The 16,318-nt window shown below is 39.6% G+C and overlaps 2 protein-coding genes across 3 annotated transcripts in view; one reads left to right on the top strand and one right to left on the bottom strand.

Moving 5' to 3' along the window:
- The window catches only part of ITGBL1 (integrin, beta-like 1 (with EGF-like repeat domains)), a 236,932-nt gene extending 229,955 nt beyond the window's left edge, over positions 1 to 6,977 (top strand). Inside the window, exons 9-10 of the mRNA XM_010831480.1 lie at positions 3,109 to 3,222; positions 4,219 to 6,977. Of these exons, the coding sequence (XP_010829782.1) occupies positions 3,109 to 3,222; positions 4,219 to 4,310 (206 nt within the window). The 3' untranslated portion in view covers positions 4,311 to 6,977. The remainder of the gene's footprint in view (positions 1 to 3,108; positions 3,223 to 4,218) is intronic.
- The window catches only part of FGF14 (fibroblast growth factor 14), a 640,089-nt gene continuing 630,740 nt past the window's right edge, over positions 6,970 to 16,318 (bottom strand). Inside the window, exons 4-5 of one of the 2 annotated variants that reach the window (XM_010831481.1) lie at positions 12,635 to 12,833; positions 6,970 to 11,434 (exon numbers count right to left, since the gene is read on the bottom strand). In XM_010831481.1, coding sequence (XP_010829783.1) covers positions 11,298 to 11,434; positions 12,635 to 12,833 — 336 coding nt within the window. In that variant the 3' untranslated portion in view covers positions 6,970 to 11,297. The remainder of the gene's footprint in view (positions 11,435 to 12,634; positions 12,834 to 16,318) is intronic. The other variant, XM_010831482.1, reaches the window with a different exon arrangement.

Here is a 16,318-nt window from a genome sequence, read left to right as displayed (position 1 = left end):
TTCCCCCCCACCCCGCCCCATCCCTCATCCCTGGCCCAACCCAGCCTGTTCTTCATGCCTGGAAAAGAGAAAGGGTGAAAAATCATGTTTCAAAAGCCACCCTTTGCTCTGTGTTCTGGTTGCCTCACTCAATGGCTGTCTGGACAGAATCTATAGGATGCACAAATCATTTTTGAAACTGCATGGAAGTCTTCCTCCCCCTCCCCCTGGGAGAAGCATCACAGATAGATGCAAGAGTAGACTGAATCAGATTGGAATCTTAGGTTAACTGATGTACTTCCATTTTCTCATCTTCGAAGGCAGAAGAGTTTCATTTCTTTCCCCTTCTTACATACTAAGGATGCTCTGAAGACAAATGAGAAAAGGTGGTTGATTGCTCAGGAATGGAAGCCAGTAAGCAGCACGGAAGGAAGATCAGAGCGCTCTTTAGGGTCCTTACACTAAGACAGACAATAAAGGAGTTAGGTGATGTGGTCATGAACTTACTACCCTAGAGATCCTGCCAAGACGGGCCAGCTGCCTCCTTCAGCTGGACTGGGTCTCATGAGTGTAAGTGGGGCCCGACCAGTGGAGCTGAATAGTCGATCCCCTCTTGGCAGTCCTGTGGCCTGTGTTTGTCTGTGTCTGTCTGAGAATCCTTTGCCTAAGTGGTTCCCTTTCTACGCACGTGCAGTTTGAGCCCTGACTACTGATAAAAACAAGTCAGAGCACTCTACAACAAAGGCGTGGCTCTCAGAGGTCCTGATACCGGTCACACTGTGTTAGTATTACATGCTATGCTAATCCTAATTTTACAAGCAGAAAAAGTTCCTACCTCTGAGAGGCACAAATAGAAAGAACAACACAGCTGGGGAAAACGCTGACTGAGAAAAGCTACTTTTTCATCACATATACAAAAATCAATCCCCATTTTTCACTTGAAGTAGTTCAGTGTCTAGTAGACTTTTGGAACTGGAGTTTACTTGTCAAACGGTCCATCCAAGATACCATATTAACTTTAGCTGAGCTTAATCAGTTTTAGGAAAATACTTTGTTATAGCCTGAAGCTAAACATTCCAGAAGCAAGAGCAGTAATTAGAATAGTTTCAGGGCTAGGGGGTAAGCTTAAAAACGAAACGTGAGATCTTTTCATGAGTTGTGACAAAAAAGATATCCTAGGCATAATTGTGAATATCATGAACATAGAAAGTCATTTACTTCTGCTGCTTTGTAGACATAATTTTGAAATGTAAAGGGGACAACTGTTTTACAAACAACTAAAAACAATCAGATTCATTCCAATAATCATGGAATTAAAGAATGAAATATGGTATTTTCTGAAGCAGTTACCATGAAAAGTCAATGAAATGCCCCAAGTCTTTTTTGTTTGCACTCAGATCGCTAACCATTTACTAAATGAGCTTATGGTAAACACTTCCATGCCTAGAAATTGGAAAGAAAGTTTTTAAAAGTACGACAAATACATTTCTAAAATAAGGTAACACCGTACCTGAATGAGACCAAGAAGAAGCCAGCATCCTTCACAGACTTGAGCCAGGAGGTCCCTGCTCATTGGTTCCTAAGCAACCACCAGGCTGTCAGTCACTCATCAGAACTGAAAGTTGTCTAGAATTTGCTCAAGGAAATGCAAATCAACGAGACCCTCAGGAAAGTAAGACAAGACTATATGAAATTATGCTATGGTTAAGCAAAGACTTCACAAATGTAAACCCAGCTCTCAACTCATAACTAGTTCTGACTACTCCCTTACCTTCTTCTTTAGGAGCATGGCAAGGAATGTGGAAAGTTTAACTTGGCTCTTGGGGATTTTTGCAGCTAAAATACAGATTAGTCATTTCCATGATATGAAATACCACATAGTGCTTAATGCATGAGATGTGTTTATACGGATCCTTTCCGGATTCTGTGATGTCAGGAAATCTCTCTCCCTCAACCACTTGGCTCACTCAGTTTCTTAATTCATTTTTCAAGCACTGTGTTTCCTAGAAGCACTAATGACGGATTGCTGCTCATCTTCCAATATATTTTTTTTCTACTTCACCATCTCTTAAGGTGATTTTTGACCAGAACAATTTAGTGATAAGCATCTTTTAGTAAAAGGAAAACCATGTTTGGAAAAAATAATCCATCCAAGGAAATAAAAGGAAGGGTAAGTCCTTAAGTGTTTCCTTTAAATTTTAAAGTTTTCTTTACTCTTGTTGTAGCCGAAATTTTGCCACATGAGGATCTCATAGCCCATCAGGTGAAAACATTTAGACTGAGAGACCCTCCTTTTGTGACACCATTTAACTCATACATTTTCTTTTAAATATATTTAAGTAACTAATAAAATTATTTCTGGGCAAACCAAAATGTTCTTAATAACCAAAGAGGAGGTTTTTAATTAATAACATTAATTAAATAATTAATTGAAAAGAGGAGAAATGAGTAAGTAATGCAAAAGATACTTTGACCAAGACCCTGAAAAGATGAACATTTTGAGTGATTAGAGCCTTTCTTGATTATGGCAACAAATTCTAAGAATGAGATCTGATAAGGCAAATATACATGAGTTACTGTGTATTTTTGGCACTTTAAAGAGCTACCCAATATGCAGGCATGTCCCTATTTAAAGAAAATCCCGTAAACAAGAATCCAGAATTGTAAGCACAATAATTTAGTAGTTCTTTTCGTTATAAAATGCATCCCCACCTAATAGAACTTGCTATTCAATTCCTAAAAAAAAAACAAAAAAACAAAGCACCTTTAAGGCACAATTGAATTCAGGAAGAAAAAAGAAAAAAGGAACATCTATTTTTGAACACCTTTTCTGAAGGCCATCCATAAGAATCAGCCACATTCTGCCCTCATTGACATTTCAACCAGGCGGGACCGTGGAACATTTGCTCAAGGCTAATTGCAACTGTCTAGATCTGTAATGAAGCCTTTCCTGGATAACCTTTATGAATTACAGTAAGTCAGGCTCCCCTCTGAGTGACTGGCTAGTCAATAAACTTCTCCCTTTGATAGGTTATTAAACATCCACTGTCGTTGCATTGATGATATTCTGTTCTCAACCGAAACCTTTAGTTAAGTGATGACGGCAAGTAGTGCCCTTTCTGATTCCAGGCTCCTGCCACTGTGGAAAGTGCCTTTGTTCTGCTGAAGAATGGTACGTTTCAGGAGAATTCTGCGACTGTGATGACAGGGACTGCGACAAACATGATGGGCTCATTTGCACAGGTGCCGTATCAACCAACCCTAATCGCTCTTTGTCATAGTCGGCAGTGGAGACCACACTCACTGTGCCCTGCCGCAGATGGCAGGGCAGGAGAGCCTCCTTGCAATCAAGACCTACTGTTCATTGAAAGTCACTACAGAAGGGGAGGGGCATTGATTCCCAAATCCAGAGGAATGCACAAGAATAAAGCCAAATTATATGGCTGTTGGGAAACTTCCACAAAGTAACCCCTCTCCCCTATTTACGCAGAAAAGAGAAAACAATGGTCTTGAGAACGATTTTACTTTGAGCCAGATGTAGGCAATGGAATATTACTTTAAACAGGTCCCAGGTGCCTCTTCCAAAGACCATTGGTTGATGTGTTGGTTGTGTGCGAGGAATGGGGTGTGTGTTGAGGGGATGGGAGCAATGAGAACACTTAGCAGTGTAATAGCTATTGCTTTCTCGAGTTATTGAATCCTGATAATCAGTTACGTCAATAAAATACATCCCCTTGAATAAGCTACAGGGAAAAGAGACATATATATCTGCTCTCCTTACTTCCAGTGGCAGGTAAAAGATGAAAGCTTCCATGTCATTAAGCTAGACCTTCACTTTCAGTCCACCCCTATGAAACAAGGCTCCTCTTCTGATTCCTCAGCTTACCTCATTCTATGTCAAGGGACTTGGTAGTTTTCCACATTTATTCATAAGTCAGACATAACTTGCTGTCTACAGGAAAATGAAATTATGACTTGGAAGCCACCTGGAGTGACACAGGATGGTCACTCTTAGATGCTACGCACAGGGTGGCATCAAGCAGCTGCCATTAATTGTGTGAAAAATTAGATTTCCCATAGCTGCTAAATGAGATAAGATGGTTACAGAATAGAATCAGAAAATTTGCAGAGGATGAATGAAATGGTCTTGCTGATGAACAGCTACGGTTTGGAATGACATATTTTATAATGTGGTGCCTTTCTATCATGATGATGACTGCCCTGTGTACTCTGCTGCAGGGAATGGGATCTGTAGCTGTGGAAACTGTGAATGCTGGGACGGATGGAATGGAAATGCCTGTGAAATCTGGCTCGGCACGGAATACCCTTAACGATTACGTGGCAGGGAACCGGGTTCTTTCTTCTCGGCCCTCAGAACGTATAAATGCAGAGGAAACCATGTATAATCACCACTACAACAGGTCGAACAAGACTATTGTATGTTTTTCTCTTTCTGAATGCCTGAATGAAATCTGGGTACCCATTAAAAATGAGTTAAGCAAATTCTGATGAAAATAGCATCAGAAAAAACTTTTCCTACCTTCATTTACATCAGTGGTTCTCAACAAGGGCAAACTTTACCACCCAGAAAACGCTTGACAATAATGTTTTCAGGTAATTTTGATGGTCACCCTGGGTGGCGTGGAAGGCATGTTAGGGGTGGATACCCAGTGGGTGGGCACCAGGGATGCTGTGAGCGTCCTCTGGGGCACAGGACAGCCCCCACAGCAAAGAATGACCTGACTTCACATGTCAAGGGTGCCTGAGCTGAGAAACATTGAATTACATGGTTGTTAGAAATGTACAACCCTGTACAAGAAAGACCATATTTGTGTCTAAGGAAAAAATACAGCCTCACATAAATCCATTGACCATATTTTGCCAGGATTCCATATCACTCATCATTTCCATGGAGACATAGGGAATCCAGACACCCATAGGACAAGGGGCAGAAACTACATCATCAGTGCTTTTGAAAAAAAGAAATAAACCTGGTCATTTTAGCCATTAAAGTCATTTGTCTTATCCCCCTTTAGACTCACACAAAAACAGACTCTCTTAAAATGAAGGAAGATATTATGAAAAATGTACAATTCAACATTTTAAATAAATAGTGACATAACTTGCTTATATTCTGTGTCAGTATATATTTACCTACTGAGGATTAACTCCCCCAAATGAATTTTTATTCAGGGGTATCTATTTTCTATTTCTAGAACATTTTTTAATATTGGGCAGGGGTTACATGTATAAGAATTCTGATTTTTTTACTGTTTAAACTACTCCATGGTAACTTGCCTTTTAAAAAGACAGCATATAGTTAGATGTATGATGGGCCTGAAATATACATTCACCTCCCTTAAAAACCATTTGTAAGGATACATTACTTATTGGAAAAGTAGGCTCATGCAAAGAAATCAAGAAATTATATTAAGATTAAAAGTCTCAAAAGCTCAGAGGGTTTAAAAAAAAAATCCAGAAATGCCTGAAATAGAAATTACAAGTATTCAGTCAATAATAAGAACAAAATGTTTATTTTCTTAATGGTGAAATTCTGCTCTGTATGAAATTCACATTGAATTATGAAAATGTACAATAATTCAGACTTCCCTTACATATTTACAGTTAAATCTACTTATACACATTAGTTAGGCAACCCTTAATTATTTACAGCTAATAAAAACCCCACTTTTTTTTTTCTAAAGGTGATTTCTATCTTGTAAAATCCTAGAATAATGTAACAAAATCATTTCCATATTAAGATGAAAAGTTTTACTTGGAAATTTTCCTTGATGATGTAAATATTCTAGAGTTGTGGCTTGGACTTTTCTAAGTCACATCACCAAAAATAAGGAAAATATGCATCTGCTGAGTTACTGAAAATTTTAATATTGAAAATTATTTAAGATAAAATTTAACTGATGCTTATTTTGATAGTACTAATAGTGTTCTCATACTTTAAGAGATTTATAAAATTGTCATTTCTATCCTGAGATTAAGGAGTGCAACCATGTGATTGTATCTCTAGTCTCAAGTTATCAATCAATATATCAGTTTTTGTAAATGAGGGAAATAGGAGCTGTGAAGAAACAATACAGATTATACTCTTTCCTCTTCTCTATCTAAACACTTTAACCCTCAAACAAAGCTGTTGTTGTTCAGTTGTAGTTCTGATGCCGTATGTGATGCTGCACAGACACTGAACTTCATTACCTTATCCAGCCATCATAATTTGCACAAAAGACCTTCAGGTTCCTTTCTTGCAGAACTTTGGTTTCTATAAAGGACCAGATGGTAAATAGTTTAGACTTTGTGGGTCACATACATCTGTTACAAATTCTTGTTTGTTTTCATTTAATATTTTAAAGCTGAAAAAACAAATTCATTCTGAGCTCCTGGACTGTAAGAAACATTGGGAGATGGATTTGGCTTGTACCCAAGCAGGAGTTTGCCAGCCTCTGCTCTACTGAAACTGCTCTTAGCTTCCTCTCTTGTCGCGTAACCCTCGGTGTGTCTTCTTTTTCTTATCATTTTCTACATCTCTTACCCCTTTTCATTAACAGCACCTACAACAAAAGTGCTGTTCTTTTATTTTCATTTAACAAAAATGTCCTTGGCATTCTTTTTTTTTAAGAAAAAGTTAAAATATGGAGATATTAGTGTATTATAAAGTTCAAAATGTGATTGGTCCAAATTTTTTGACAAAGCTGAAAATATAATACAGCTCTATTCTGGGGTTCATTTAGCTCAGAATTATTGAACCAAAAGGAAATTATGGCATTAAGTCACATGGTACCTACACGCTAATGAATATTTTTCTTCTAAAACAAAAATATTTTCATTTTACCACTTTCTGTCTGCTGCAACAGTTCTTGTGTGTGTTTATGTATGATTTTGGGTGTCTAGCAATGCAGACATCAATAGATCTATGAAGAAGTGATTTAACTTACATGTTTAAGTTGGAGAAAAATAAACATAGTTACGTACAAGACATAAATTTCTACCCTTCTTAGATGTGATTTTGTAATTTGATTTTTGATTCCATTGCTTAGATAGAAACTCCCTCTTCAAAAAAAAAAAAAAAATGGCAGGGCAAGAACAAACTTATAACAGTTGGAGGGAAATTTCATTGGCTTATTCAAGTTGGTCAGTAGTTATAGTGGAAATACGTCAATTGGGAAGGATACATGTTTGCCAATGGTGTTAGCACCAACCCAGTTTGCTTGGCAAACCATCACTGAGGAGTTCCTCCATAAAGGACTTTTGAATAAGAGTCTACAAACATCCTGAGACCTAGGAGAATCACCCTGGACTCTGAGCCAATCTGGATTCTCACCATGCATTGGAAGGAATGGCCTCCACCACCTCAAATGCAAACACAACATGGGGATTAGACCAAATGAGAGAGAAAACCAAGAGAAAACAAAAACAAGACATAACTCAACCTTTGCAGACTCACTATCAAAGATGTTGAAACCCCACTCAGTATTGAGTCAACAGGCCACTTTGTAAGCAAACAAAGCTACTCTAAAAAGTGTATTTTACTCCAGAGTAACACAGTTCACATCTGGAGTCTGAGATGCCTGCTTAGCTCAACAGCTATCCCTGGATATAGTCTCCTTCTAAAATGTTCATACTCCCTCTAATATTAGGGAGATAACTTTAAATGAAGTGGTACATGTTTATCTTTTAAGTCGAAATGTATTTTTTTCTTGTATTTTAAAAAAGAGCCAAATCTAGTATTGGTCATCCTGAAAACAGCTGACGGTTTTAGTGCTTTAAGCATTCATTAAGCAACTGGCCAGATATGATAAAGAAACTCCTCTTGCACTCCAAGAGGCAAATAATTAGATGGACCATGGCAGGAGTCTTGTGGGTTCATCATGGCACTTTTGAAGCCAGTCCTTAACCGAAAACACTCAGGGCAAAGGAACATTTAGAGCAAGAACCTCTAAATTCTCCAAGATTTGTAATGGAATGATGCTCAATTCCATTGTACTCTTTATATAGGTTGGACCATTTGCCTCTCTTCTATAATTTTTTCAGGTTAAGTTGTAGCAAAATATTTTAGCAAACATAAGAAAATAAAATGATATCACTTGAAATATGAAAACAATAAACATTCCAGAGCATTGTTGAGGAATGAGTGAAGCAACAGCTCCCATAACAGATGAGCAGACATAACCCTTCCACACCAGACACGAATGCAAAAGGCATGTGATACTGGAAAGACTCGATAAAATCAACATACACACATGCAGGTACAGATCACATGGTGGTCTCCAAATACAAATGAATTCCATCAGATTTACTGTACAGAACATCAATGGTGACAGATTGCACTTAAAACGGCAAACTTAGTTTTTGAGGGGGGAAAAATGGTGGAGACTTATCCTGGAAAAATAGCAAAAGAGGTATCATCAAAGAGCTAAAATCTTCTTTGGCATGGTAAAGGGGGAGACTGAGTTTACTAAACTTATTTACATGACATTTCTCTATATCTGTGGGTGATCCAATGCCATTTTGTTACATAAAGTTGTTCAATGTTCTGGAATATGCCTTCATATAAATATTTTATTCAATGTGTTGTATTTATGAATACAACAAATGATATTAAACACAGAAACTGTACAATGCAGACAAACTCTTTGTATGTAGATGAGCAATACACACCAATGGCTCTTGAAACACAGGTCCTACAACATGCAGTTCATCAGTGCTGTCCTCGTTCCATGCAACAGGTCAGACCAGACACAGAGGAAGTGATCTAACTAAATCACAACTAACAAGGAGCCCTCTGCAGTACGTCTAAACATATATTAGAAGAAAGTATTTGACATCCATTCATAGGGAAAAATGCCCTTATAGGTAACTCATGTAAAAAACAAAACAGAGGTACACATTTACTGAAATCTCATTCATTTACAAAAATAAATCTTGTCATAATTTTAACCAACAAACAAGCTTGCAGGAGAGAAAAAGAAACCAGCAAGTAGGGCTGATTACCAAAAACATATAGGTGGGGTTTTTTGATGTGTGTGTGTGTGTGTGTGTGCACCTGTGCACACATGCACATGGTAGGGTCAGTCCATCTAATTGGAATTTCAAGTTGTTATTCAGTTTGTCACATACTATGGATTATATGTCTTCCCTAAAAATTGATTAATGTAATTCATCTAATGTATTTTAACTTAGCCTATTAAAAATAATAGGCTTTGAAACGGTGTAATAAGAAATCAAGAGAGGTCAAAAGAATCATTATGTTGTATTTGTACTTTAGCATTATCAACAATAAATCTACTCAGATGTTATGCTAACTTTTTATTTATTAAAGAGGAATTCAATATGAAAATGAAATAAGCATAAACAGTTAAATTGATAGTAAATCTTTAATCAGCTAAGCAGGCCAAAATTTTTAAAGGCTGGGCAAAGGCTGTCATGGAGACTTAGGAAAGCAGTGACAAAATAATTCCCCAGTAAATACAGTGCGGATGGGAGAAAATGGCGACTGGGTCATCCTTCCACATAGAAAATAACAAGAGGCCAGTACATGGATCCCACATATAGCTTTCTATAAATGAGGTTTAGTTTGGTCTCAATTAACTGTTCAGAGGAGAAAAACATTGAAATTTATTAAGTATATACAGTTAACAAATATATTTCCAAACAGTTTAGTATCAAACATTTTGAAACACTTTAGAGCCCATGGTGAACATTTTGCATGGTTTCTTCACTGTGGAGTCAACTATTCCTGGACTTTCTCAGTTGCTGTCTTCCCTAAGCTCAGAATTCAGCAGTTGGAAATCCCAAAGGAAGTTAAGAAAGCAAAATCAAACAAAAGCAAGGAAAAAAAAAAAAAAAAAAATATATATATATTGGATGGACTGAAAACCTGATATTTGAACGTGTTGGTTGTCCTTTATTTTAATCTAGAATAATTCAACAGACTGCATTCTGAGATCATGGCAAGGCACCTCTAACTCAGCTACAGGGCCACACGGACCCCAGAAGCTGAGTCAGAGGTATGGACCGGTGAAATACACAGTACCTGACTCAGCATGCTGAGCTAAAAAAAATACTTTTTTCTTCCCTAATGTGTCCGGTTTAAAAACTTGTCATTAAACACCAAAAATATTAAAGTCTTATTTATAACTAACATTTGCATTGCTGCTGCAGGAAAGAACACAACAGCCGCCTTGCCCATGCTCTGCCGAGTATGAGTGGAACGCAGCCCAAATCGGGGATGGTGTTAAGTTTGGTTCATTAAAAACAGAAAGGATTCTCTATCTGAAATGGATTTAGGTAGCGCAATTCTTGTAGGTTGTTAATCATTGATTTTTTTTCCTTTTTTCCCAAATAATGAGGATTCATAGATGAAAAATGAACCTTAATCAGGCCTACAAGGCCTACAGAGTTCTTCTGACCCACTTTCTCAAAAATCAGTGGGTCTTGCTCGCTGGGCAAGGCAAATGTTACCATTACCAGTAAGCTTGTGATATGTATAAAACACACACACACACACACACAAAGAAACTAAGGGGGATGTCAAACCCAGATCATAGAGTGCTTCCCATGACCGCGTTTGACCCCGTTTCTCAGCCCAGCCGCGTGGGCCTCGGGAGCACAGTATCTGCTACTGGACGGGGGGTATATGTGTGTTTCATCAGTAGTGTGAGCCGGAGATCACAGTCCTAATCTTTATAGATGCAATTTGTCATAATAGGTTTAGAAGGCTTTCCGTTTCCCTGATCGCTTCCCAACTAAGCCAACCACGACAGTTAAGATTGGGAGGAACACCATCCCTACAAAAGGTCACAGACAGTAGAGCCAGCAGCCCTGGGAAAAATAAATGGGAAGAAGAGAACTCCAGAATAGCACAGGTTTACAGCATCTAACTAGAAATTTACTCAAGAGTATCTGTGTGCTACAAAAATCGAACTGAAACACATGGATTTCGCCGAAACGGGACTCAAAAAGGAATATGGGTAGCTGTCAGCAGGCAAGGTGTCGAGTGGACTCGTGAAGGAGGTCATTCACATGAAGTGTCACAGTCACAGAAAAGATATTAAAAAGGCATTCCATATCTGGTAGGGCATTCCATGGTCTGAGTTGAGCTGGTTGTCCAGGTGTCTTCTTCTTGTGGGGGGGGGCGCGACGCGTTGAGATTTATCCACTTGCAACCAAGGAGTTCGGGCCAGCGGGGAGCAGCCTACCCCCAGCGGCTCCTGGGCCCCCGGAGGAAGCGGGAGGGTCTGGCCGGGATAAATGGCTCAACGGCGCTCGGGGGCGAGTCAGTCACAACACCCGTGAGGGTCTGGCTATGTCGTCTTACTTTTGTTGACTGGTTTGCCTCCATTCATGATGGCCGACGCGCTCGTGCTTTTACTCGGCGTCACCCCGGCCTTCGGGACCGTTTCTCCGACGTCATGCAAAGATGGTTCTCGGTACATGGCAACTAGTGGTGGGGACGGGGGTGGAGGGCAGAAAAGGAGACGTTACCTGGTTAGGCTCACGCACAGACCTCCGCTGGAGGCCCAGTCTTTTTTCCCGGAAGTCGAGTAACCCCATCTAGAGGGAATTCCTGTTTTAAAAGCAGTAAAAACCAGCCCCTGAACAGAAAGTATGACTTCCTTTTCCATTTTCCGGTTTTGTGTCTCCAAACCGTGCACGTCGGTGTGCCTGGATTTTTGTCGAGGAGAGAAGGTTTAAATGGGGGCTATACACACACACACACACACACACACACACACACACACACACAGAGGCCACAGGAAGTATATGAGAATGGCAAGCATTTAATCCAATTCTCTTTGTTCAGTGAGAAAAAGTCAGACCCTCCTCCCACTACATGCTGTCAACACAAGGACACTCATTCCCACTCATCTTCTCCAGTCTAGGTCTTTAGGTCATTAAATTCAAACTCTCAAGTGATTAAAAAGCAACATGATCACACTATGTCAGCTTCGAAGCCATACAAAGCAACAGGCAAAGCCAGAACCTTCTGGAGCTCATTGTTTGAATTTTCTCTCCCGCCAGTCGTGCACAGATCCCCTTAAATAACTGAAGGCAAGTGTGAAACGTTCTATATTTTTATGCCTCATTTTCAAATGTAATCCTGAAAATCTGTAATTGATATCCTATAAGGCAGAAGTGCCGAATGGCAAGAGGATTACTGGGACTGACATCCGAGGAGGCTCCAAGGAATTGAGTAGTGTCTGGTGACATCACTGATTCCAATAGTTCATGTGGTTTTGTTAGAAAAGGATCCTAGGGAATCCTGGGAAAGGAACTTCCAGACTGACTGGTGCTTGGGGAAAATGAGCTGACTTAAAATCTTCTGCCATCAGAAACACAAGTGAATTAGAGCTGCCCAACCTGCTTTTAGGGTTTCGAAAGCTGATATTTTATGAAGATACCTTATGTTTCATTAGGATGAACCACCATATGCATATATACACACATACACATATATACAGTAACGTATACAAATCTTAAATGCACAATATAAGTAGACACCTGTGGGACCACCACCCAGAGCAAGGTAAGAGACATTTCCAGCCTTCCATGAGGTTCCCTTGTGGCCATGGCAGAGTCATGGTTGTGGGAGATAAACATGTAATACATCTGATCAGGATACTGCACACACAACACTCACCTTCCAATGGCTTGGGTAGAAAATGAGCTGCTGGTTTGGTTTTCTTTACTCTGTTTCCTTTCATAACTTGCCCTTCTTTATTCAATCCCAAAAACCAGGCTCTGCCAGATTCCTGTTGTCTGTACAGCATAGATGAGTAGATTACATAATAGTTTTCAAAAACAGATTCTTTAAACTTGCACTCAGGGGTAAAAAGTTCCTGTTGAGAGAAAAGGAAGAAGTGAAGGTTAGAGGAAGGGGTGGGAGCTTCCTTGTATTTATTTCCTCTTCCTTCTTGCAAAAACTCGTCTAGGATGGCCGGCCAGGCAGCACTCGGGCATGGATGACCAGATGTTCCTCTTCCTACAGGTGTTAACTTTTATCAACATACAATATGTTGAGAAGAAGCTGCTACTTTGGGGGGGAAAAAAAAAAATATATATATATATATATACACGTATGTATGGGGCTTCCCAGGTGGTGCTAGTGGTAGAAAACCTGCTGCCAATGCCAATGCAGGAGAAGTAAGAAACGTAGGTTCGATCCCTGGGTTGGGTAGATCCCATGGAGAAGGAAATGGCAACCCACTCCAGTATTCTTTCCTGGAGAATCCCATGGATAGAGGAGCCTGGTTGGCTATAGTCCATAGGGTCGCAAAGAGTCGGGCACGACTGAACTGACTTAGCACACATTCATGTATGTATGTATGTATATAGGCAAAATTATGGATGTCTTCTAATTAGAAAATAGAAGACAGGAGCAATAGTATTTGGTTGAACAGGATACAATTCAAGCAGGGTATAACCAGAAACAGCACGATAAAGTATCACCCTGTGCATGCCTTTGTGCTAAGCTGCTTCAATCGTGTCCAACTATGTAGGGCCCCACGGACTGTAGCCTGCCAGGCTCCTCTGTCCCTGGAATTCTCCAGGCAAGATTACTGGAGTGGGTTGCCACGCCCTCCTCCAGGTGGTCTTCCAGACCCAGGGGACAAACCAATATCTCCTTTGTCTCCTGCATTTTCAGGCGGGTTCTTTACCACGAGTGCCACCTAGGAAGTCCAGCACCCTGTATTCACAATACATTTAAATAATAATAATGATAATATTGGGTTGGTCAAGAGGTTACTTTAGGTTTTTCTGTAACATCATATGGAAAAACCCAAATGAACTGTTTGGCTAAACCTCTATAAGATATATTGAAGGTATTTGCTAACCTATTTTCAATATTTCTGTAAGAATTATTATTACATGATAATCTAACAGTTTCCAGTTGTTCACTGGATCACTGATATTACAGGATGACATGTTTTACCTACAAAGAGACAAACTGACACCTCAAACCAAACCCCTGACAATCAGTTGGCACACAAGCTAGCCCCTGAAGCTGAGGCCAGGGGTCATGTTAGCTGGTCATAGAGACGGGAGCTGAAAACCACAACTTAAGCCATGGTCTGGAGCCCCCCTGGAACTCTTCAAGAGAACCATCAATGGCTGTTATGCCTAAGTTCCACTCCACATATTTTGAAACAGCACAATGAGTTAACATGACTTTCAACACCATAATCTACATCAACTGATGAATAACACACAGTTGCTACTTTAAAGTTATTATTAATATTACAAATATTCATAGATGAGTTTTACATATTTCTAGAAGTTAACCTACAAAAGCATTTCTGATAGACTTCTTTGAAAAATAATTTAAAAATTCCACCTTCCTAGTTGCATATCATGGAAGTCACTTAACTAGCTTTTGTGGCTATTTTATATAGGCTCAATACTGTGCTATTCCATATTTATGAAATACAGATGCAAAATAGACCTTTATTGTCATTATCTTTTTGAAAATATCACGTACTTAAATTTTTTTTCACCTTAATAGATTTTTATGACTGCTGAAAAATGGTAACTTTGTTTTCTTTTAAAGAAGTTATTTTCTAGGGAGGGGGGTTCAGGATTGGGAACACATGTACACTCGTGGCGGATTCATGTTGATGTATGGCAAAACCAATACAATATTGTAAAGTAATTACCCTCTAATTAAAATAAATAAATTTAAATTAAAAAAAGAAGTTATTTTCTATACACATTCAGAAAAACACATCATTTAGGATATAAAAAAATAAAAGCTTTAAGAGTTAAAATTATGCTAACCATAATAAGGGGCATGACATTGTTTCCTGTAGAAATGGTCTTTAAGTATTTCCCATGAGAGTGTTAATTATCAAGTGGTGTCTCTTGCAGGATACAATTTATTCAGAGTGTGCCATAACTTTAATTCAATGAAAGTTAAATTGTTTTCCAAGGGGAACAGGTTTTGTTAATGGCAGATGCTTCTCATGACAAAGATGACAGTTCCAGTGATTAATTTGATGAGATTAAAATAGCAGAAAGATAGGTTTAGCCCCTCCCAAAGGAATTTATGTAGCCCTCATTTGAATAAGGTACCATCTGAATAAATGTTCTGGTCTTCCACTAAGTTTTATTTCTCCAAATATCCTATTAGTTCTCTCACTAATAAATGATAGCCTTGGTAAGTCAATCTCCAGGCCCTGAACAGAAGAAAGACTGATAAAAGGGTCCGAGTTCACACATTTGTGGTGAGGTAAGGAAAATAAACAGCGCAGGAGCAGCCACCCCAGTCCAAGGTCAGGGCAGGCGGCCGGGAGGAGCTGCCCCATGTCCAAGGAGCAGTGGCTGTGCGGGAGCAGGAGGGCCAAGAGGAGCTACTCCACGTTCAAGGTCAGGAGGGGCGGCGGTGAGGAGATATCCCTCGTCCAAGGTAAGGAGCAGCGGCTGCACTTTGCTGGAGCAGCCGTGAAGAGATACCCCACGTCCAAGGTAAGAGAAACCCAAGTAAGATGGTAGGTGTTGCGAGAGGGCATCAGAGGGCAGACACATGAAACCATACTCACAGAAAACTAGTCAATCTAATCACACTAGGACCACAGCCTTGTCTAACTCAACGAAACTAAGCCATGCCCTGTGGGGCCACCCAAGACGGGTGGGTCATGGTGGAGAGGTCTGACAGTATGTGGTCCACTGGAGAAGGGAATGGCAAACCACGTCAGTATTCTGGATCATTGAAAAAGCAAGAGAGTTCCAGAAAAACATCTATTTCTTCTTTATTGACTATGCCAAAGCCTTTGACTGTGTGGATCACAATAAACCGTGGAAAATTCCGAAAGAGATGGGAATCCCAGACCACCTGACCTGCCTCTTGAGAAACCTATATGCAAGTCAGGAAGCAACAGTTAGAACTGGATATAGAACAACAGACTGGTTCCAAATAGGAAAAGGAGTACATCAAGGCTGTATACTGTCACCCTGCTTATTTAACTTAAATGCAGAGTACATCATGAGAAACACTGGGCTGGAAGAAGCACAAGTTAGAATCAAGATGGCTGGGAGAAATATCAATAACCTCAGATATACAGATGACACCACTCTTATGGCAGAAAGTGAAGAGGAACTAAAAAGCCTCTTGATGAAAGTGAAAGAGGAGAGTGAAAAAGTTGGCTTAAAGCTCAACATTCAGAAAACGAAGATCATGGCACCTGATCTCATCACTTCATGGGAAATAGATGGGGAAAGAGTGGAAATGGTGGCTGACTTAATTTTTTTGGGCTCCAAAATCACTGCAGATGGTGATTGCAGCCATGAAATTAAAAGACGCTTACTCCTTGGAAGGAAAATTATGACC

The sequence above is a fragment of the Bison bison genome, unplaced genomic scaffold (assembly GCF_000754665.1).
Source record: "Bison bison bison isolate TAMUID 2011002044 unplaced genomic scaffold, Bison_UMD1.0 scf7180017864527, whole genome shotgun sequence".
NCBI classification, from domain to species: domain Eukaryota; kingdom Metazoa; phylum Chordata; class Mammalia; order Artiodactyla; family Bovidae; genus Bison; species Bison bison.
This window is presented reverse-complemented; position numbering and strand designations above follow the sequence as displayed.